This window comes from Ornithorhynchus anatinus, chromosome X1 (genome assembly GCF_004115215.2).
Source record: "Ornithorhynchus anatinus isolate Pmale09 chromosome X1, mOrnAna1.pri.v4, whole genome shotgun sequence".
Classification (NCBI taxonomy): domain Eukaryota; kingdom Metazoa; phylum Chordata; class Mammalia; order Monotremata; family Ornithorhynchidae; genus Ornithorhynchus; species Ornithorhynchus anatinus.
The window spans coordinates 70,664,923-70,686,717 of NC_041749.1; the positions used below are offsets into that span (position 1 = coordinate 70,664,923).

Consider the following 21,795-nt stretch of genomic DNA (forward strand, 5'->3'; position numbering starts at 1 on the left):
GTTTGTCGCTTCCATACCTCCCTCTAGACTGTAAGCTCATCCCTCTAGACTCTAAGCTCGTTGTGGGCAGGTCACTTGTCTACCAACTCTGTCCTGTTGTATTCTCCCAAGCACTTAGCGTAGTGGTTTGTCCACAGTAAGTGCTCAATACCATTGTTTGATTGACCCTGTCTCCTGTCATGTGACATGATGTCACAAGGAAGTTGCCATTCAAATCACGGAACTTGGGGCATTTCTCTGGGAGGACCACACACACACCACTAGCCTCCCTCTTCCCCTGTCCCTCACTTCAGAGCATTTTCCCTCCCAGGTCCCTGATCACCCAAGCGCTCAGTACAGTGCTCTGCACACAGTAAGCGCTCAATAAATATGATTGAATGAATGATCTCACAAGTGCCTCTTCTAAGGTTGGGTTCTTTCCCATTTTTCACCACCAGCTCTGACTTCTGGTGGGTAGAGAGGCTCTCAGAACTCCCCCTAGGAGACACAACTGCCTGTATTTCTCTCTGGTCCCATAGCCTTGGCCCAACCCCTTCGGCAAGACCTTCCTAAGCCCCTGTAGAGAGGCTCCCTGCTCCCTCAATCTCTAACCTGTTGTATTCCCCACTGCTTTTCAGATCCCCCTGTGCTCCATTAGGTGCTCAGGTCTGCTATGTGGTACCTTTAATCCTGGTCTTACCAGCCACTACAATAGCTGCCAACCCCCTCCCTCCCCCACCCAACACATCGCCGCCTCACTTCTTCTCACTTTCCGGCTTGTCCTGCCCTGGCTCCAGCAGCAGAGATAGAAACTGAGGTCAAATTGAGGTGACGGGGATGGCAGCGGTTCATTCATTCAACTGTATTCACTGATCGCTTACTGTGTGCAAAGCACTGGTACAAAGAGCTTGGGAGAGTACAATATAACAATAAACACATTCCCTGCCCACAGTGAGTTTACGGTCTAGAACGGTTCTCTTCCCAAGCCCCTGTTGTCCTCTCCACCTCATCCTGGCCTGATCCACAGCTGCCTCTATCCCCTCCCCAGCCCCAAGTGGGGTGAGCCAGCAGGGCGGGGGACAAGGTGGTGGTGGCTGTAGCATATGGTAAGAGTAGAATTCAAATACCATACAACCCACTTCAGCATTAGGAAGACTGGCAAAGGGGGTGGGGAGCGGTGGGAAACTTGAAAACTTCCAAGAACAAGCAAAGGTGGGGCGAGGGAAGGAATGGGCAGGGAGAGAACTGATTTATCTTCAGTTAATGAAAGCAGAAACATGGAGCAGGGTTGACAGAGCTTGGATACATCAGCAAACGGTGTTTCACGTATCTCTGGGTTTTACATATTTGTGGAATGCTTGGAACCTGGAGGGTGCCTATAAACGGCATCATAAATTCCTGTTCTGAGTCCAAGTTTTTAGTGTAAACTTGCTAATGATATGTCAATTTTGCCACATCAAAGTAATCTTGTTACTTGGGGCATTTTCAAAAAGTTTTCCTGTAAGAAGTAATTAAGCTAGAGGACTTGATTATCAAAATAAATGCTGCTTGCTGCCAAATTTTCTCCAGTGCTTGAGGTATCTTATTCATGGGCAATCGGGGGAAAGAACACTGCTCTAGGAATTGGGAGACCTGAGTTCTAATAAGGTTTCTTCCTTTATGGCTAATATGAGCAAAGACTGCACCTGCACTTCACAGCTGGGCAGCAGCAGAGGTGAGTGATGCAGAGAAAGCCACTAGTACCGTAATCAATTCCTCTGTGCAGTTTATCGATCCTGCAGTTTCAGCACCGAGCCTCCTCTGTGTTTCCTGAAGGGAGACTCCACCATCATAACAGGTTTTCAGTCAGGCACTGGCATTTGGAATATGGCTCAAAATTAAACTTGCTGGGACAAAAAACTTTGGGTAAGGCTGCAATTCTGGCATTTATTACACACTTATGTGCTAAGCACTGGGGGAAATGCAAAATTATCAGATCAGACATAGTCCCTATCTCACAGGGGGTTCACAATCTATTTCATCCCCGTTATACAGAAACTCGGGCAGAGAGAGGTTGATTTACCCGAAGTCACACAGCAAGCCATAGCAAAGCTAGGGGTAGAATCCAAATCACCTGACTTCCAGTTTTGTGCTGTTTCCACTAAACCACATTTTAATCAATGGTTTGCTCTGTAGGTGTGGATTGGATTTCACACTGATGGGTCAGAATTCTTTTCAGATCTTTTGGACTGTTTTTCCTAAGGATTGCCTCAAGAATCTCTTTTTAAGAATCTCCCTGCTTTTCCACATCCCATGCCCAGACTCCTAATGACAGCTCTTCCAACCTCTTGGCCTCAGCTTCTGGATTTTTTTCTCTCTCATCCTCAAAGCCTCTTTCATCCTCTATTTTTGTTCCTCTCTACCTCTGCCATTCTTCCCCTCCCGTTTTCTCTCCATAATCTCAGACCACTGGTTTCTCACCATGTAAACAACATCAGAAGTTTACACTCCTTGACCAAATTTGTAAAACAGTGCTTGGCACACAGTAAATGCTTAACAAATACCATCATTATTATTATTACTTCAGAAAACGTGGTCCCCACCCCTTAATAGGGCCTGTGAATTGGGAGGTTGAGGAGGTTAAGAGAAGGATCATGACACTCATTTTGAGTCTATCCCAGACCAGTTTAGGGATCTCTGACACACGGATAGACTCAGTTGCCTTTAACTACTCCTACACGGACGTAGGGATAAGGACTAAACAACTTCTAGAGTTCTCAATAAGTCATCTGTGTAGGGGAGGACACTAATGGATTCGACATGGGATCTAAGGCAGGTAGGTCTCTTCCCCCAGTTTCACTAGGCATTAGAGAATCGATGTGGCTGAATGGAAATAGCTCGGGCCTGGAAGCCCGAGGACCTGGGTTTTAATCCCCTCTCTGCCACTTACCTGTTGTGTGACCTTGAGCAAGTCACTTAACATCTCTGTTCCTCAGTTTCATCTGTAAAATGGAGATTCAGTACCTGCTTTCCATCCTGCTTAGATTCTGAGCCTAGACTGTAAGCCTGTAGGAGGCAGGGAATGTGTCTGTTAATACTGTACTCTCCCAAGTGCTTAGTACAGTGCTCTGCAGACAGTGAGTGCTCAAAAAAATACAACTGAATGAATGAATGACGAGGAACAGGGATTGAGCCCAACCTGATTATATTGCACTTACCTCCAGTGTTCAGTGCTTGGTATCACAGTAAGTGCTTAAATACCACAATAATTAGTATTAATTAGAGGCAGGGTGGCCAGTTGTTTGCTTTTCAGCTGGTCTAACCTCTATCCAAAGGGCCGCTTATGGTGCTCCCGAATAATAGACACAAGGAACACAGCATGTCTTGATATCACAGCTGCCATTTTACAGAACTACTGATTTCACAGTCCCAGAGCATTTCTCAGGGGATATTCCTGAACCCTCCACTTGCTCTAGAGCTTTTGTATTTCCCCCCCGCCCCCCCCACACATTAGTGTGACATCCGGCACAGTATCCGAACCATGGGACTTGAGGGCGGGAGCAACAGGGGAAGGCTTGGTGTGGAAAATGAAAAAAAAAGCAACATAACATCTGCTACCATATCAGGACCAGACAGCTGAAATCTAAAAACCCAGATACCTGTCCAGGGCCATGTCAGTACTGGATGCTTTTATATCTATTTAAACAACTTTTCATGCCAAGCAGCGTGGCTCAGTGGAACGAGCCCAGGCTTGGGAGTCAGAGGTCATGGGTTCGAATCCCGGCTCTGCCACTTGTCAGCTGTGTGACTGTGGGCAAGTCACTTAACTTCTCTGGGCCTCAGTTACCTCATCTGTAAAATGGGGATTAAGACTGTGAGCCCCACGTGGGACAACCTGATTACCCTGTATCTACCCCAGCGCTTAGAACAGTGCTCTGCACATAGTAAGCGCTTAACAAATACCAACATTATTATTATTATTATGCCAAGGCTCTGTCTGCTGTGACTGGTGCTGCCTAGTTCTGCAGCCTTGGAAGGAATGGCCATGTTCAGAGGGATTTTTTGTTTGTTTCTTTTTCTGTGGCATTTGTTAAGCACTTAGTATGTGCCAGGCACTGTACAAAGCCTGGGGTAGACACAAGGTTGGTCACAGTCCCTGTTCCGCATGGGGATCACAGTCTTAATCCCCATTTTACAGCTGAGGTAACTGAGGGCTAGAGAAGTTAAGTGACTTGCCCAAGGCCACTGTGGCAGAACTAGGATTAGGGCCAAGGTCCTTCTGACTCCCAAGCCCATGCTCCATCCACTAGGCCACACTGCTTCTCTGGGAAGGGAATGCTTTAACAAAATGGAGCTTGGCATCACCGCTAATTTTGCTGTATTGTACTCTCCCAAGCACTTAGTACAGTGCTCTGCACATAGTAAATGCTCAATACATACATAGATTGATTACACCAGGTGCCATGTGTAACACCTGTAAATTCCCTGTGGGCAGGGAACCATCTATACCTACTCTGTCGTACTGTCTCCTCCCAAGCACTTGGTACAGTGCTTGGCACACACCAAGCACTTAGTAAACACCACTGGTTGCCATAACAGCATGGACTAGCAGATAGAGCATGGGCCTGGGAGTCAGAAGGAACTGGGTTGCAATCCCAGCTCTGCCACTTGTCCATGGTGTGACCTTGGGCAATTCACTTCACCTCTCTGAGCCTCAGTTACCTCTTCAGTAAAATGGGGATTGAGACCGGGAGCCCCACGTGGGATAGGGACTGCATCCAACCCAATTTGCTTGTACCTGCCCTGGCACTCAGTACGATGTCTGGCACATAGTAAGTGCTTAACAAATACCACCATTAGAATACCTGGTATAGCCGAGGTCCTTCGGGAGCTGCCCTGCCCGAAACTAAAAACCAAGTGCTTAGAAAGGTGCTCGGCACATAGTGAGCACTTAACGAATACCATCGTTATTATAACGGCCGGGGGCCCTCCTCAGCTGCTCTCGCACGGTGCAGTGGATAGAGCACGGGCCTGGGAGTCAGAAGGTCCGCATGACTGCTGCGCAACCTTGTGCAAGTCGATTCTCTGTTACCACATCTGTAAAATGGGGAATAAGACTGTGAGCCCTATGCGGGCACTGGAACTGTGTCCAACCCGACTTGCTAATATCCGCTCCGACGCCTGGCACATAGTAAGCGCTTAACAAACACCAGCATTATCATTATTAGCATTAATTACCTCAGAGCAAGATGGGCAAGATGAAGTCGGGGACAACTCTCGCCCAGATCCCCAAAAGAGTCGGTTTGGGGGGGGAGGGGGCAAAGGCAAGGGCACGTGGTGATGGAGAGGCGGGGACGGCAACGATCACCACCAGGCAAAGGCCAACTCCCAACCTACGAACGGACCTGCGAGACCGCGCGAAGAACGTCAGCCACTTCCATCCCGGCACCGCCCCGCGGCTGGCCGCCCCCTGACGCAGCGGGAGGGCCACGTGGCCCATCTCCGCGCAGCCGTACTGAGCTGGCTGGGAGGGAGAAGGAAGTGCTGACGCGTTTCTGTCCGCGTTGGAGGTGCCGAGCCCCTTGCCGTCGTCGCCGCCGCCGCCGCGTGACGTGGCAGAGTCTGAGCTCCAGCGCGAGCGGCGGACGTGGTCTCGGCAGTAGGTCGACCTCGCTCGCCCGCCCGCCGCAGCCCTTTCCTGCAGCCTTTCCCGCGCGGCGCCCGCTCCCTTCCCCTCTCCCCCACCCCCGCGCCGCCCCGCTCACGAAGCCGGTTCCCACCTGCAGAGCCTCGGCGCAGGTCCCGACAGCGCCGGCGCCGTCCGCCTCCCCTTGGCTTTGCCCTCTTGCAGCCTCTCGAGGGCCCAAGCGGGGGAACCCGGGGAACGCCGCGATGGGCCTCACCATCTCCTCCCTGTTCTCCCGCCTCTTCGGCAAGAAGCAGATGCGCATCCTGATGGGTGAGCGCGGGCTCCGGGTGGAAACGGCGGTGGAGGGCCCCCGGAGCCTTGGGCCGTCCCGGTCCGCCCTGCGGCCTCCCGTTTTCTCTTCAGCTTGGGGCGAGGCAGCCGCGGTGGGGGAGGGGCAGGCAGGCTCGTAGGGGGAGGGAAGGTGTTAAGGACAATATCGGGGGGAGACACACAACTCCCTCAAAACCCCCTCCATTCCACGTCGCGAGAGGCTTGTGTCTCAGGGAGTGGAGCTTTCCCTTTTTTTTAATATGTGGGGGGGGCGAGTGCCCTGCCCTGCCCGAAGTCCCCATCCGTGAGAAACTAGGCACTTCGGGCCTTGGATCCCCATGCCTAACCTAACCCTTGCGGTGCCGGCTTGTCAGGGAGCTCGCCTGCCGGGCCCAGGCCTCTGCGAACGGGACTTCCTAACCGTCCTGGGAAGTCCGTGCGGGCGCCGGCCCCTACTACGCGAGCCGTGGGACTGCCAAATAGCAGGAGATGTGACAGGGTCAAGGGTCTTTTCCGTAACCCCGAGGACTTCAGAGGACGGGGTTGTTGGGGGCAGGAGCCCTTTAACGGTAGGCGAGGACAAAATAGGTTTTTCTCTCGTCTCTCTCCCCATTTTTCAACGCGCCTCCAATCGAGCGATCGTATTTCTAGAGCGCTCACCGTGTGCCGAGCAAAGTGCTGAGCGCTCGGGGGAGTCCAGTATATCCGAATTGTTAGACACGTTCCCTGCTAGAAAAGTGCCGGGCACACAGTAAGCGCTTAACAGATACCATAATAATAACGAGCTTACTGGCCATTACTCTGCCTCCTAAGTACAGCACGGTGCCTGGAATCCAGGAGACCCGGCATCTCAATTGTTGTTGTGTGTGCTGCTATTGTTTGTAGTATTGCGTTTTCGCCTCCGTAAAATGGGATCTTCTTCCTGCTTAGATTGTGAGCCCCGTGTGGGACAGGAACTGTGTTTGACACTTTGACACTTAGTAAGCGCTCAGATCCCACAGTTACTATGTGCTCACTCTGTGCGAAGCACTCAGTTCCCACAGTTACTATGTGCACACTCTGTGTGAAGCGCTGGGGTAGATACGCGATAAGTAGACAGCACCAAGTGTCGCACTGCCCTATTTTTCCACGGTATTGATGCCTCTCTGGGGAGTTGGTGAATCACTTTTCCCCTGCCTATTTCAGTAAGCGAACACTAGCCAAATTAAACTGCGACTTTCATATGCGGGAACTTTGTAAAAACTAAAACGTAGATTTTCTTTAAGAGAAGACTTTTTAAGACCTACCAAAATGATTGAATCGACCGTGTGTGTGTGGGGGGGGGGGGGGGGTCACCATTCTGTGATGTGATGTAAGCAACTCTCTCTGTGGCATAGTGAGTTACTTTGGTACCACACCCAGGCCTCTATTGACCTGAATGTGGCTAATAGTGAAACTTATTAATGCCCAGTAGTTTTGAAGAATTTTTTTTTCAAAGTTCTCAAGCACAAAGTAGATGCACATATGTACGTTGGATCTATTTGTGAAGCTCATCTTTTTTTTCCCCCACTTACCCGGATCCCAACCTCCAATGTGAGGCATAAGATGCTGTCACAATTTTTTCTTCATTTTTCATATTGGTTGTTCCAGGCCTCTTTTGGAAAGTGCTTTTTAAGAAGGCAGTAACAGTCTTTGTAAAATGCAAATAGTATCTCGCAGCTGAGATACTCATAAATGAATGAAATGTGACAATTGAAAAAGAGGTTGTGGAAGCACTTTGAAATGGATTATCCAACCTGTGGTTTTTCCCTTGAAGCCACAGTACTGTTGTTTCTACGAGGCAACCTGTAGAAAATAAATTGATGGTTCTCAGGTTCTTGGTGGCCGGTAACTTTATGAAAAAGGGCAAAAGTGGGCTGGAAGGAACTGTGTGTGCAACCCATGTATTCCTTGAAGGACAGTCCGCCAGCAGGTGTTGCAGTGTGGAGGATTGTTTCACTTCCACTTAACTCCAGCAATTCGAAATTCAGTTTAAGCCTTTAAAACAAAAACACGTTTACAAGCCAGTTGAGATTTACAACAGCTTTCTTAACCAAATGAAGCAAAAACCTTGCTCTAAATTTTTTCCCCTGGAACTGTAACTTATTTTAATGTCTGTTCCCCCCCTGGAGACTGTATACTCCTTGAGGGTAGGGAATGTGTCTGCCAACTCTGTTGTAGTTTTTGAAGTGCTTAGAACAGTGTTCTGCACACAGTAAGGGATCGGTAAATGCCACTGATTGATTGAACAACTTTTACCTCAGTTACCTCAAGTACCTAGTCGTTACTAGATCTCCCTATTAGAAGGTTTTACAAAGCAAAATGAGTTTTTTTCCCCAGAGTAAAGTTATTATTGGCTTTGCATTTTAAGGATGTTCTCATTGGTACTGGAAGGAAAATGTTTGAACTATAGTCCCTCACCCATAAGTTTGGAATTCTGGTGGTGGGTTTTAAAGTCAGTTGAATTGTTTCTATGAGTTGTGCAGTAGCAAAAGCTTAGGTCTTACAACGGAGAATTTGTTCATAGAAATGACACATTGACCCTAGATTCAAAGGTAATCTGTCCCCATCTTGAATTTCTGATTTAGTCCATGGTGGAAATAGAGACTGTACCTCTTGCTTTAGTATTGTCTTAAACTCTGGGTATATGTTCAGATACGAATACAAGAGGTACAGTCTCAATTTCCAACATGGACTAAATCAGAAATGGTGTCATATGACAATAATGTAACTTGGTAAATTGTCCTTAAATTGGGCATTTTTGGTTTTAATAAAGTTTTGTGTCTCTCATAGAGGCATGCTCAAGAAAATTCCCCTTTTGTTTCGAAACACCAGTGTCTGGCTGGCTTTAGAAATTCCTCACACCATTACGGGTGAATAACGACAGCCTTTTTGCATTATGATTTGCCCGTGGGAATGCTCAGCTGACAATATCTATCAGATAATATAGATCGTTTTTCATACTAAAATTTAACTCCCTTGCAAAAGTGGTTTTCACATTTCTCTGTCAACATTCCCTAACCAACTACATTCTATATTTTCTAAATATCAAATATCTTCAAAGCACTTTTTCTCGCTAATCAGTTAATTTTTTTTCTTTTGAGATCTTAGAGAATGCTTTAATAATGTTCTATTACAGTAGAGATGGCCGAAATAAGTATTTTGTGCCGTTTGAAATTAGCATTCATTTATCACAGAATAAACATTTGGTAAAACATTTGGTTGAGCCCGATGCCACCACCATCTCTTCCTCCCCATATTCCTAGGGCTGTTCCTGGGAGGAGGGGAGGCCTAGAACCAACACACGGTAACACTCACTTAGGGCCAGTGGAAATGTATAGAACTTAACACATACCATTTGCCTCCCCTGTATGTGCTAGAGGTAGTACTTGGGGAAACATTTTAATTTTGATCTCTTGAGTTAGCAAAGATCAGTTAGCAAACACCAATTGAGCATATGGAGTTCGGAAGCGGCCCCTCTGCCAGTACGGGAATGCCACGTGCCCCCTCCTTGTACAGAAGAGTTTATAGAGTGGCTTCTGACGATTGAACTAATGTTAACTAACACTCAATATTACAGATCAATATTTACAGATGAAGTTTCCTGGAGATTCCCACTTCCAAGCATCTCTTTCTTAAATTTTGTTTACTCAGTAAAATGTTAGGCATATTTCTTGCTTGATGGTAAATGTAGTAGTCTGTATGTGCACCAGAGAGGGAGAGGGGAGGAAATAGGCTCAGGAGGAAAAGTGGTCAGTGCAAGATGTTTTTGACGCCACTTTATTAAGCAGTTGACTGTCCATGTGCAGTCCCATTCTGATTCATTCGAAGACTTCAGTTAAAGATTCCTACCTTCTCATTTCATTCAGCTTCATAGCCTTAGACTTTCTAATAATTCTGTAGCTGGTATTTTTTTTTAATCTAGGCAAGTTTATTTGGAGGGGGTGGAATGTACCAGCATCCCTTGCACACGAGTATGTCGCTGCCTTCCCCTTCACTCAAAAATTACTAAAACACATTTTGTTATTCCCTAACTTTAGAAGGTAAGTGTTCAATGCACCGAATTTAGGGTAATTTGCTGTAGAGCCTGCTCATCTTGTATGCCAAGGAATAAGTTTCTCATTTAATTTTCCTTGCCTCAGAAACTCATCATTCTGAAAAAAGGGGGGCGGGGGGCAGAGAAAGGAGAAGGGGCAGCATTTAAACAATTGTGGATTCCCATTAAGCCTGTTAATTTTACTTTGATGAATTTGAGTTAGCATTTTTATTTCACCATTCTTAGGCTGCCAGAAAAATCCCCCCAAATGATGCATTTCAAATTTATGCTCTGAAATTAGAATTTAATTTTGTTTTTCTTTCCTTTAGTTGGTTTGGATGCTGCAGGAAAAACAACCATTCTGTATAAACTGAAATTAGGGGAGATAGTCACCACCATTCCCACTATTGGTAAGCATTAAGTGTTGGTTCTGATTATTCTCATGCCGGTAGAGAATTACTTTAAAATTAATTTACATGAAAATAGTTATATTTCAAACACGTTTAATGTTTCAGACTTTAATAACTCTGAAGAGAAAGTTAACACTTAAAATACTGCATAGCCATGATGCTTTTTCTTTTTTCATCTTAGGTTTTAATGTTGAAACAGTAGAATATAAAAACATTTGCTTCACAGTATGGGATGTTGGTGGTCAAGATAAAATTAGACCTCTTTGGAGGCATTACTTCCAAAACACACAGGTAAGGTTCCCAAATCACATTGTTATTGATTTCCCATAGGTACTGCACATTTTACAGTCACTATTAATGTGTTTACTGAGCTAATGATCATGAGTTGGCATTCCTCTTATCATTTCTTCCATGTTCTCTGATGGACTCTTACCCCTCTAGGAGTGTCCTTCCTCTCGTCTGTCTAAGTACACTGGACATGGTTGAATTTGAGAAATTTTACTCAGAGTTTTTTCCACTAGAATTTGATGCTCATTTCCTTCTGTAAGTTTATGGCAAACTTGGCCTTTTATTTAGATATAGGGATAGGGTTTTTAATAGACTAGCAAAATGCTCTGTTTACTTGTAGCATAATTTAGTCACCTATATAACTGGTATGTATCGGTTACTAATATTTGTGTATTTTTACAAAACCTAGTAGTGCTGGAGCAAGGAACCATTTGAATACTTTCCCTATGGCTACAAAAGAAGACTGTCCATATCCAAGCATCAGCAGAAAATGGGCAGTTTTCTTTTTAGTGTCTTGGCTCTTCCTTTTCATATACAGCGTGGATATAAATTAGGAATAGGAGAGGACATGTGAAAAAATGTTGTAGTCCTAGAACAGACATAGAAGAAAAGTAGGGACCAGAGACGTTTTAGAAGCGACTAAGTGAGAATTTCCCAGAAAAAGAATAGGGCAAATAAAATTTTTAGGATATAATTTCAAGGAGGGAAAACTTCAAAAACATCAGTAACTACACGGATGATTCCCAAATCTACCTTTCTTCTTCTCTGCAATTTTGCATTTCCTCCTGGCTTCAGGACCTCTCTTCTAGGATGTCCTGCTGATACCTCAAACTTAGCGTGTCCAAAACAGAACTCATCTTTACATCCAAACCCTGTCTTCCCCCATCTTCTCCATTACTGTAGACAATACCACAGTTTCCCTGTCTCACCAGCCCATAACCATGGCATTTTCCTTGACATTGCTCTCATTCAACCTACGTAGTCAATCTGTCACCAAATCCTGTCAATTCTACCTCTACGACATTGCCAAAATCCATCCATTCCTCTCCATCCAAACTGCTAAAGCACTTATATCCTACCTTAACTACCACACCAGCCTCCCTGCTGACCTCCCGACCTCCTGCCTCTCCCCATTCCAGTTCATACTTCACTCTGCTGCCAGAATCATTTTTCTAAAAAAAGTTCAATCCGTGTTTCCCCACTCTTCAGAAATCTCCAACCTCATCTCCACATCAAACTCTTTGCCATTGGTTTTAAGCCACTCAAACAGACTTGTTTTGATGTCTGCCTCCCCCCCTTCTAGACTGTGAGCCCGTTGGTGGGCAGGGATTGCCTCTATTTGTTGTTGAATTGTACTTTCCAAGTGCTTAGTACAGTGCTCTCCACACAGTAAACGCTCAATAAATAGGATTGAATGAATGAAAAGCTCTCTCCTTATTGTATCTCATCGATCTCCTACTGCAACCCAGCCCACACACTTCACTCTTCTAACACTTATATTCTCACTGTACCATGATCTCGTCTATCTCGCCGCCAACTCCTTGCTCACGTCCTGCCTCTGGCCTGGAGCTCCCTCCCCCTTCGTGTACAACAGATTATGACTCCCCCCACCCTCAAAGCCTTATTGTCACATTTCCTCCAAGAGGCCTTTCTTGATTAACCCATTTCTCCTACTCCCGTTCCCTTCCATTGCCACCTATGCACTTGGATCTGTACCTTTTAACCACTTGATATCTGCCCCACCCTCAGCCCCACATCACTTATGTACATATCCTTAATTTATTTGAATGTCTGTCTCCCCCTCTGGACGGTAAACCCGTTGTGGGGAGGGAACATGTCTGCCAACTCTCTCTTGTATTGTACCCTCTTAAGTGCTTAGTACAGTGCTCTGCACACAGTAAGTGCTTAATGGATTCCATTGATTGATAATTGCTTTAGAGTTGTGGGGAAAACTGGTGTCCTGGGGAACTCTATGTAGCCTGTAATAGTAGTATTTGCTACACTGGGAAATTAAGCCTCTATTCCCCCGCCTTATATTTTACTATTCTTCTTAGCAGAGAAAAATCATAAACTGGGAAGCACCTCAAAGTGATTTTGCTCTGATAGTATAGGATTCTGAAGTTCATTCAATAGTATTTATTGAGCGCTTACTATGTGCAGAGCACTGTACTAAGCACTTGGAATGAACAAGTCGGCAACAGATACAGTCCCTGCCGTTTGATGGGCTTACAGTCTAATCGGGGGAGACGGACAGACAAGAACAATGGCAATAAATAGAGTCAAGGGGAAGAACATCTCGTAAAAACAATGGCAACTAAATAGAATCAAGGCGATGTACATTTCATTAACAAAATAAATAGGGTAATGAAAATATATACAGTTGAGCAGACGAGTACAGTGCTGAGGGGAGGGAAGGGAGGGGGGAGGAGCAGAGGGAAATGGGGGGAAAAGAGGGTTAAGCTGCAGAGAGGTGAGGGGGGGGTGGTAGAGGGAGTAGAGGGAGAAGGGGAGCTCAGTCTGGGAAGGCCTCTTGGAGGAGGTGAGTTTTAAGTAGGGTTTTGAAGAGGGAAAGAGAATTAGTTTGGCAGAGGTGAGGAGGGAGGGCATTCCAGGACCGCGGGAGGACGTGGCCCAGGGGTCGACGGCGGGATAGGTGAGACCGAGGGACGGTGAGGAGGTGGGCGGCAGAGGAGCGGAGCGGCGGGGGGGGGTGGGCAGTAGAAAGAGAGAAGGGAGGAGAGGTAGGAAGGGGCAAGGTGATGGAGAGCCTTGAAGCCTAGAGTGAGGAGTTTTTGTTTGGAGCGGAGGTTGATAGGCAACCACTGGAGGTATTTAAGAAGGGGAGTGACATGCCCAGATCGTTTCTGCAGGAAGATGAGCCGGGCAGTGGAGTGAAGAATAGACTGGAGCGGGGAGAGAGAGGAGGAAGGGAGATCAGAGAGAAGGCTGACACAGTAGTCTAGCCGGGATATAACAAGAGCCTGTAGCAGTAAGGTAGCCGTTTGGGTGGAGAGGAAAGGGCGGATCTTGGCGATATTGTAAAGGGAAACCAGCAGGTCTTGGTAATGGATAGGATATGTGGGGTTAACAAGAGAGAGGAATCAAGGATGACACCAAGATTGCGGACCTGAGAGACGGGAAGGATGGTCGTGCCATCCACGGTGATAGGGAAGTCTGGGAGAGGACCGGGCTTGGGAGGGAAGATGAGGAGCTCAGTCCTGCTCATGTTGAGTTTAAGGTGGCGGGCCGACATCCAGGTGGAGACATCCTGGAGGCAGGAGGAGATGCGAGCCTGAAGGGATGGGGGGAGGACAGGGGCAGAGATGTAGATCTGCGTGTCATCTGTGTAGAGATGGTAGTCAAAGCCATGAGAGCGAATGAGTTCACTGAGGGAGTGAGTGTAAATGGAGAACAGAAGAGGGCCAAGAACTGACCCTTGAGGAACTCCAACAGTTAAAGGATGGGAGGGGGAGGAGACGCCAGCAAAGGAGACCGAGAATGACCGGCCAGAGAGGTAAGAGGAGAACCAGGAGAGGACGGAGTCCGTGAAGCCAAGGTGAGATAAGGTATGGAGGAGGAGGGGATGGTCGACAGTGTCAAAGGCAGCAGAGAGGTCAAGGAGGATTAGAATGGAGTAGGAGCCATTGGATTTGGCAAGAAGGAGGTCACGGGTGACCTTAGAGAGAGCAGTCTCGGTAGAGTGGAGGGGACGGAAGCCAGATTGGAGGGGGTCCAGGAGAGAATGGGAGTCACCAGGAGATGGTTTTGGTTTGCTAATACCCTGAAAGTCTAACCTTTGAGACTATGATTCTCCTCAACTTTTCCTCATGTTTTGTCTGAGCTGATCTTTTTCTAAATAAGTACAATTTTATCAGCTTGGTTTTCATATGTCATCTTCACCTTTGTTTCCTCCAGCCCAACCCTGGCTTCACAGTTCTTACTCATTGCCCATTTCACCCACTGCCTAAATAGTGGGAGAATCAGTAACCTTCAGACCACTAGGAGACTCTTTAATGCACTGCTACTGTGTGTGCATAGAGAAGGCAACAGTACACTAAATGCTTCTATGTAGTCTGAAAAAATTACTGTTCTTCCCAAGTGCCTAACTTTCAACTTCTTTGGGGAATCTGTTGGAATCCCTCAATTTGCACATATATTTATTTAACAGGGTTGGAAGGCAGCATTCCAGATTAGGGCCATCCTTTCCCTAGCCTAGGACATGTTTTGTCTTTATCTGTAGCCCATTGGGTTTTTGTTGTTGTTTTTTAAAAACTATATCAAGTTACAAAATTCCTTATCTCATTGTAATGTGTTGTTTTCACATTGTTGCGTTCTGTTTCTCATGCCCATTGAGGGTGAGTGGTTTTATTTTTCCCTGTAGGCAAAGACTTGTTTTTTCCAGTTGAGTCACTAATTTTTACTCCTTTCCCTAACTTGTACCTACTGATGTTATCAGCAGATACCAGTTGAGTACTCTGCAATTTTAGAATACTAACGTGTTGTGACCTAACATTAGTTTGTGGTACTTCACAGCAACATTAATTGCAAGCCTTTTTGCCATTTTGGATAAATGGGAAACTGTTGGATAAATGAAAAGACAATCATGCTGTACAAAGACCCAGATATTTAATTTTTATCATTATCCACACGGGTAACTTTATAAGGCAATTTTCCAAGTTCTTCTGGCCTTCAGGAATCTGCTGCATAATGTTTCTAATTGTTTCTTAAAGATGTTGTATGAAGTACAGTTAAACATTGTTTATGCAGTGACTGAATGCCAAGCTTGTGGATGACGCAGAACCCTAATTTCTTCTTCTTCTCCTCCTGATCTTTCTTTCCAACCCCCTTGCTATTTTGTGACTTATTTCTGTAAGCCATTGGGAGTGATAATGTGAAACACAAAGTGAGTAATTTTTCGCTTCTTGGGAACAGGTTGGGACAGAAGTTGAAATTACTGGTCAAGATTTTTAGATTAATCTTCAATGATCTTCTCTCCCTCCCCCTCTTAGGATAATTTCGCACTTGTCAGTATTCGATGGAATTTTTTCTTTAGGCTTGACTTAGCCTGCAGTTTTCTAAACCCATTTAATTTTTTTCTTTTCAGGGTCTCATTTTTGTGGTAGACAGCAATGACCGTGAGAGAATTCAGGAAGGAGCAGAAGAGCTTCAGAAGATGGTAAATAATAGTCTTTTGAAATTGAAAATGACAGTTTAAAATTTAAAATGGAGTTAGCTTTTCAGGCTGAAAGTGTTCAGTGTATTCAGACTGGTGAAGGGAGAATACTTAGAATGTGCAATAGCCATTTAAGAAATGTTATGGTCTTTGTATCTGGTACTAAACATTTTATCCAGGACCTTTCCAGGAGTTGTAACAGGGTGCCAAATGGTCTCTGTCAGCTGCTATTGTGCAGCTTTAGAAGTATAAGTGCTTAAGGTTGTTTTACACTAGCTTTACTAATTGAAGGACTTGTGATTGAGTTCTGTGAAACCACTTACAAAAGCAGCCATGACTTTTTCATTTTCCAGAAGAGAACACAGACTACTAGGTGTTTTTTAATTTGCTTTTAATAATAATGAATGGGAGATAGGTAGAAAAATATTTACAATAATTTGACTTCCATTGTACTTATGTTGGAGTAATGCATTATCATTGGGGTTTATTTTCAGCTTCAAGAAGATGAGTTGCGTGATGCAGTGCTCCTGCTTTTCGCTAACAAGCAGGATTTGCCAAATGCTATGGCAATAAGTGAAATGACAGATAAATTAGGTCTCCAGGCCCTTCGCAACAGAACTGTAAGTATTTTTTTGGTTCTGGAGATTGAACTTCAGATTTAGGACATAATTATGGTATGTTGTCAGGGAAAAGTGTTGTTAATCTGCATAGAGATAGGGTTCAAAAGGATTCAAAATAGTGAATGCAAAGCATCTTGATATTGTCCAGTCAGTTTTTTTTTTCCCTGAGCACTTCTGTTTTCAGTTACTGAGATTTAATAAATCATTCTATTAAATCGAATGAGAATTATTATCAGTAGATGGTTGGCAGAACTCCAGAAACCAAGCAGGCTCTGGCTGCTTCAGATTCACTCTCTCCTGTTGCTTCTTTCCTAGCTTCTGTTTGGCAGCAGTACTGTGCCCTCCCTCCCTGACCCCCACAGCCTTACTCCAAACCCCTAAGTCCCTCTTGAAATCCCCAGTGCCCCAAGCCCCTCTCTAACTTCTAATGACCATACCACCTGCTTTGTTCATAAGGTAGAAACTATCAGACAAGAGCTTCCTCCTCAGTGCTCTCCTGCCCACCTAACCCTCATTCTTCTTCCCAAAGGCTCTCAGGAGGAGGTCACCCACTAGTCACAGTTTACACTCTCTACCTATGCTGCTGTCTTCATCCTCTCTCATCTTTTAAAAATCACCTGCTCCCACTTTCCTTTCCTCCCTTATTGCCATTTTCTACCTCTCACTCTCCACTGGCTCCTCCTCCATTGCCTATACTAAAAAAGCCTACTCTGGACCCACAGCCCCTTTCCTGAACTCTGAAAGGTTTGTATATACCTGCTGTATTCACATCATTTCTTCTCCATCCAACTCTCTTCTTGATCTCTGCCATTTGGTTTTTGTCCCCTTTGCTTCACTGAGACCGTGCTCGCCAAGATCTCCAATGACCTCTGAGCCAAGTCTAATGCAGTCTGCTCTGCTCCACCCTTAGGCTTCTTGACCATATGGCTGCTTTTGACATTGTCAACGACTCCTTTACTGTGGTTTTACCAACATGGTATTCACCTGGGTAATCCTCCTATCTCTGATTGCTCCTAATTAGTCTCATGCACTGGTTCTTCTCTACCTTTCACCCCTTAACTGTGGGGGGCCGTGATGTTCTGTTTAGAGTCTCCTACTTTTCATGCTCCACAGTCATGCTCTTAGGGAGCTCATCTGCTTGTGTGACTTCAGTTTTTACCCCTGTGACTCCCAGATCTACATCACTAGCCCAACTTCTTACCTGCATGGCAATCCTGCATTTCCCTTTGCCTCCTCAACAGCTCCACATGAATATCCTGCACTCAATCAGCATTCCCCCTTCTGCCTGACTTTGCTGATCTACTACAACCCATCCTTCCTCTGATCTGGAACACCCTTAACCTTCAAATCTGACTGACCATCACTCTCCCTTGTTTCCAAGGCCAACTAAAATCATAATCCCTCCGAGAGGCCTTCACTGACTAACCCCTCATTTCCCTGCCGTATTGGCCCTCTGCTCTGCGTCATCTATGCACTTAGGGTCTCCACCCCTGAAGCCCTTTGGTACTCGCCCCATAGAACTCAGATGCATAACCTTTTACTCTGCTGCTTCCCCATCAGTAATTTATTGTAATGTTTATCTCCCCCATTAGATTCTAAACTCCTTAAGGGCAGGGATCATATGCATTAGCTCTGTTGTATTTTACTCTCCCAAGCACACAGTACAGTGCCCTGTGCAAACAGTCAGCACTCAATAAATACCGCTGATTGATTGCTGGCACCTTGAAGTCAACATAGCTAAAACTGAATCAGCTTCCCTCCTAAATCCACTCCTCCTAACTTTCCTGTCACACTCTCCAATACCAAAATCCACCCTGTTCCAGCAGGTTATCACTTTGATGTCATCTTAGACTCCTATCTTTGAATTCTCACATTGTCTGGTTTTTCTTCCACACCGTTTCTAAGGTTTAACCCAAACCACCACCACCACCTCTGCTTCAAACGCTCATCTCCTGACTAGATTATTGCATCAGCCTCCTCACCGCTTTTCCTGTCTCCAACCTCCCCCTCTTCAATCTATACCATACTTTCTGCAGTGCCACCTGACACACTTCTCTACTCTTCAAAAAAAAATCTCCACTAGCTACCCATTTCTGTCCATATCAAATAGAAGCTCCTGCTCATGGGCTTCAAGACCCGTCACCACCTCTTTCTTTGATGTCTGCTCTCTTTGCTGCTCCCTCTCTTGCCCTCATGCCACCTTCAACCTTTTGCTTAAGGCCCTTACCCTTGTTTGGAACTTGAGTTCTCTTGGAACTTGTCTCTCCTGCCTCCGTCACCTTACTCACCCCCTTTCTCCTATTTGGAACTCCCTCCTTCATAGCTGGCAAATTACAGGCCTCCTGAAATACCTCTTTCAATTAATTTATGCCAGCTCAAGTCATAGCATCCCAACAGCCACACTTTGCACTTAGTGTATGCTCTCCATTTATTCACTTACTCTGTTCTCCATGTTACCAGTTATGAATGTTTTTCTTCCTCCAAATACTTGTAAATGGTCTGTTTCTTCACTTGTCAGTCATACGTGTTGTGAATGTGTTGATTATCTAAAATCAAATAATCTTTAAACCAGCTAAAGCCACTTGAGGATTCATTTTTGGAAAAAAAATAAATCCTTTAAAAAAAATTGGAGCATATATGTAATTACGAAAGTTTTGTTAATGCATATGCATAATTCATTGGTTTGTGATATTAATTTAATTGTGCTTTCTGCTTTAACCAAGTGACTTATGCAGAGCTGTCAGAGGAATATGAAGTGCCCAAATTCAGCTGCACTTGTTTTGGATTGTATATCCATCAAATTTGTAGATGAAATAGCTAAAAAAAAAACAAACCCCATAGAGGATAATGGAGTGGGGCTAAGGAAAGGTGAAAGAGTATATCGAATACAGGCACTTTAGATGCCCAATCTTAACATTCAAACCCAGGGGTGTTTCTGTTTACTGGGATTTTAAAAAAATGTTTTCCTAACAGAGACTATGAAATGCAGAATGGGTGTGATTTCTCTATTGAAACAAATACCAACCCATCACATTTATTAATCTCTGTAGTCTCTGCTTTTTCATCTACTGACTTGTTCTATATTCCTGAAGTGTGCATTAATTCAGGAAAATCCTTTAGTTGCCAGAATCACAATTAACAGAATCACGTAGTCTTCTGTTGATTAATTTCTTTTTCCTCTCCTTTTTAGTGGTATGTTCAAGCCACCTGTGCTACACAAGGAACTGGTCTGTATGAGGGACTTGATTGGCTGTCAAATGAACTCTCAAAACGTTAAATCAGACTGGATAACCAAGGACACCTTTGATAGAATTGGTCTAGGCTTGTTAAAACAACATTAGTTTGCATCTTGGTTATTAAACAGTATCCAGAACTGGTTGAGCAGAAAATTGCAGCATTTTAAAACTTTATTTTGTTGCCATTTATTGTTTACCAAGTTTTATGTTGCTACTATAGCATTATGCTTGGATTAGATTCTCCTTAACTTTAAGAAAAGGGTTTTTATCTGATTTTACTTTCCCTAGTCTAAAAGCCTGGACATAGCAATTTTGACATCCTTACATGAATGTTTTGAATTTTTTTTGAGGCCCAATGAATATTTTAAAAATTTCCCCTGCTACTTTAGTTTACTGATACCTTATGTCATTCCTTGGGCAGTCTGCTGATTTTTAAAAAAATGTAGCATTCCATTTGTATTTATTTTTCTCCCTTGCCAAAAAGACTTACTAATACTGCTTGTGCCAGCCAAGAAAATGCTCTAAAACACTATTCAGATGTACTGCACTGAGCAACATTTTGATTAACCCTTGGCTTCCATCGGCTCAGCTTACCTTGGTGCGAATTGGATTTGACGGATAGAATAGTTCTATGCTGGTTGCGGAAGTTCATTTTGAGATTTTTTTTTAAATATTCAGCAGGCTGTCTTTCTTTTCATTGTATCTCTTATGTTGCATGTTGCTTTTGGTATCAGCCTGATTGTTTTTGCCCAGTGTATTATAGGTCTGCTGTTTTATTGTTCATTGGTGAACACATCTTCATGAAGAATGACTTTGAAAAATTCTTCAAACTCGATCATTAGTTTCTTCATAACCCACTTGGAATTATTCCTAATAAAATGATAAATTGTATAGTTGTGTACGTTTTTTCAATCTTGAAAAACTTCTGGGATGGGAACTGGAGAGTTACGAAGTTCAGATGGATGTGGTAAAATTGGGGGTTGATGCAAGGATTTAATGGGGGTAGTAGTTATGGTGGAATTTTTACTGGTTTATTATGGAGATTAAGATCTATATTACATAGCTTATTTCTTCTTTGGCAGTGATAACGGCAAACAGTGAAATTACTCCATAAAATTTTAATCAGCATTGTGTCCTAGTAGAAATAGTATAGGTTTGGGGGGTGGAGGGGGCAGAGGACCTGGACTCTAATTCCTGCTCTGCCACTTGCTTTCTGCATGACCTTGGGCAAGTCACTTCTGTTACACTCAGTTTGCTTATCTGTAAAATTCAATACCTGTTTCTCCCCCATTTAGATCCGTGACCCCCATGTGAGAGAGAGACTGTCTGACCCGATTATCTTGTATCTACCCCAGCACATAGTATGGTATTTGGCTCACAGGAAGCACTTAACCACTATCATCAGTGTTAGTATTAAAATGCCAGAATAATGTCTTCAGATTTTTAGGAAGTATTAGTGTTCTTGACAGTGATCAAAACTGAACAAAGCAGTCTCTTAAAAAAAAAAAAAAGACTACATTTTCAATATAAATATGCTTGATAGAGTAGTGGTATTGAGTTCTTACAATGTGCAGAGCACTGTACTATGTGCTTGGGGAAAGTATATTATGATAGTTGGTAGACATGATCCTTCTCCACAGGTAGTTTACAATCTACCGGGGAAGACAGACATTAAAATGAGGGATAGGGAAAATACTGATCTAATCCAATTTATTAAAAATCTGAATGGAACCATTGCATTTTAAGAAAACCCAAAAGTTGGAAAAGCGTAGCCTTCATTAAAGCATTTCCAGAGATGCTGGGAGGTCTCCAGCTTTTTTTGTTAAAACTTTATTCTTTAGTCTTAAGTTGTTCTTCTTCAATGTCTACTGACACTGGATTTCACTTTTCATCCAGAATTAAATTGCTTTTGAGAAAAAAGAACCTATGGTGAGTTGTTGTACAGTGCCTGGCACATAGGAAGTGCTTAATTATTAATATACCATGCTAGCCTAGTCCAATATCATTGCAAAGTTTGTGTGACATTTTAAACCAATCTATGGCTTTTATAAAATGGTTTTTTCTTTTAAATTTTTGTTCAGACTATTTCCTGAAATG

General features: G+C 44.2%; 1 protein-coding gene across 1 annotated transcript; it reads left to right on the forward strand.

Annotated features, from left to right (window-relative positions):
- The first annotated feature begins 5,509 nt into the window (after positions 1-5,509).
- ARF4 (ADP ribosylation factor 4) lies at positions 5,510-20,589 on the forward strand. The gene is made up of 6 exons (XM_001511044.6): positions 5,510-5,917; positions 10,301-10,381; positions 10,563-10,672; positions 15,774-15,845; positions 16,337-16,462; positions 19,653-20,589. Exons 1-6 carry the CDS (start codon positions 5,851-5,853, stop codon positions 19,737-19,739), a joined length of 543 nt encoding a protein of 180 aa, XP_001511094.1. The 5' UTR covers positions 5,510-5,850; the 3' UTR covers positions 19,740-20,589.
- The last annotated feature ends 1,206 nt before the right edge of the window (positions 20,590-21,795 follow it).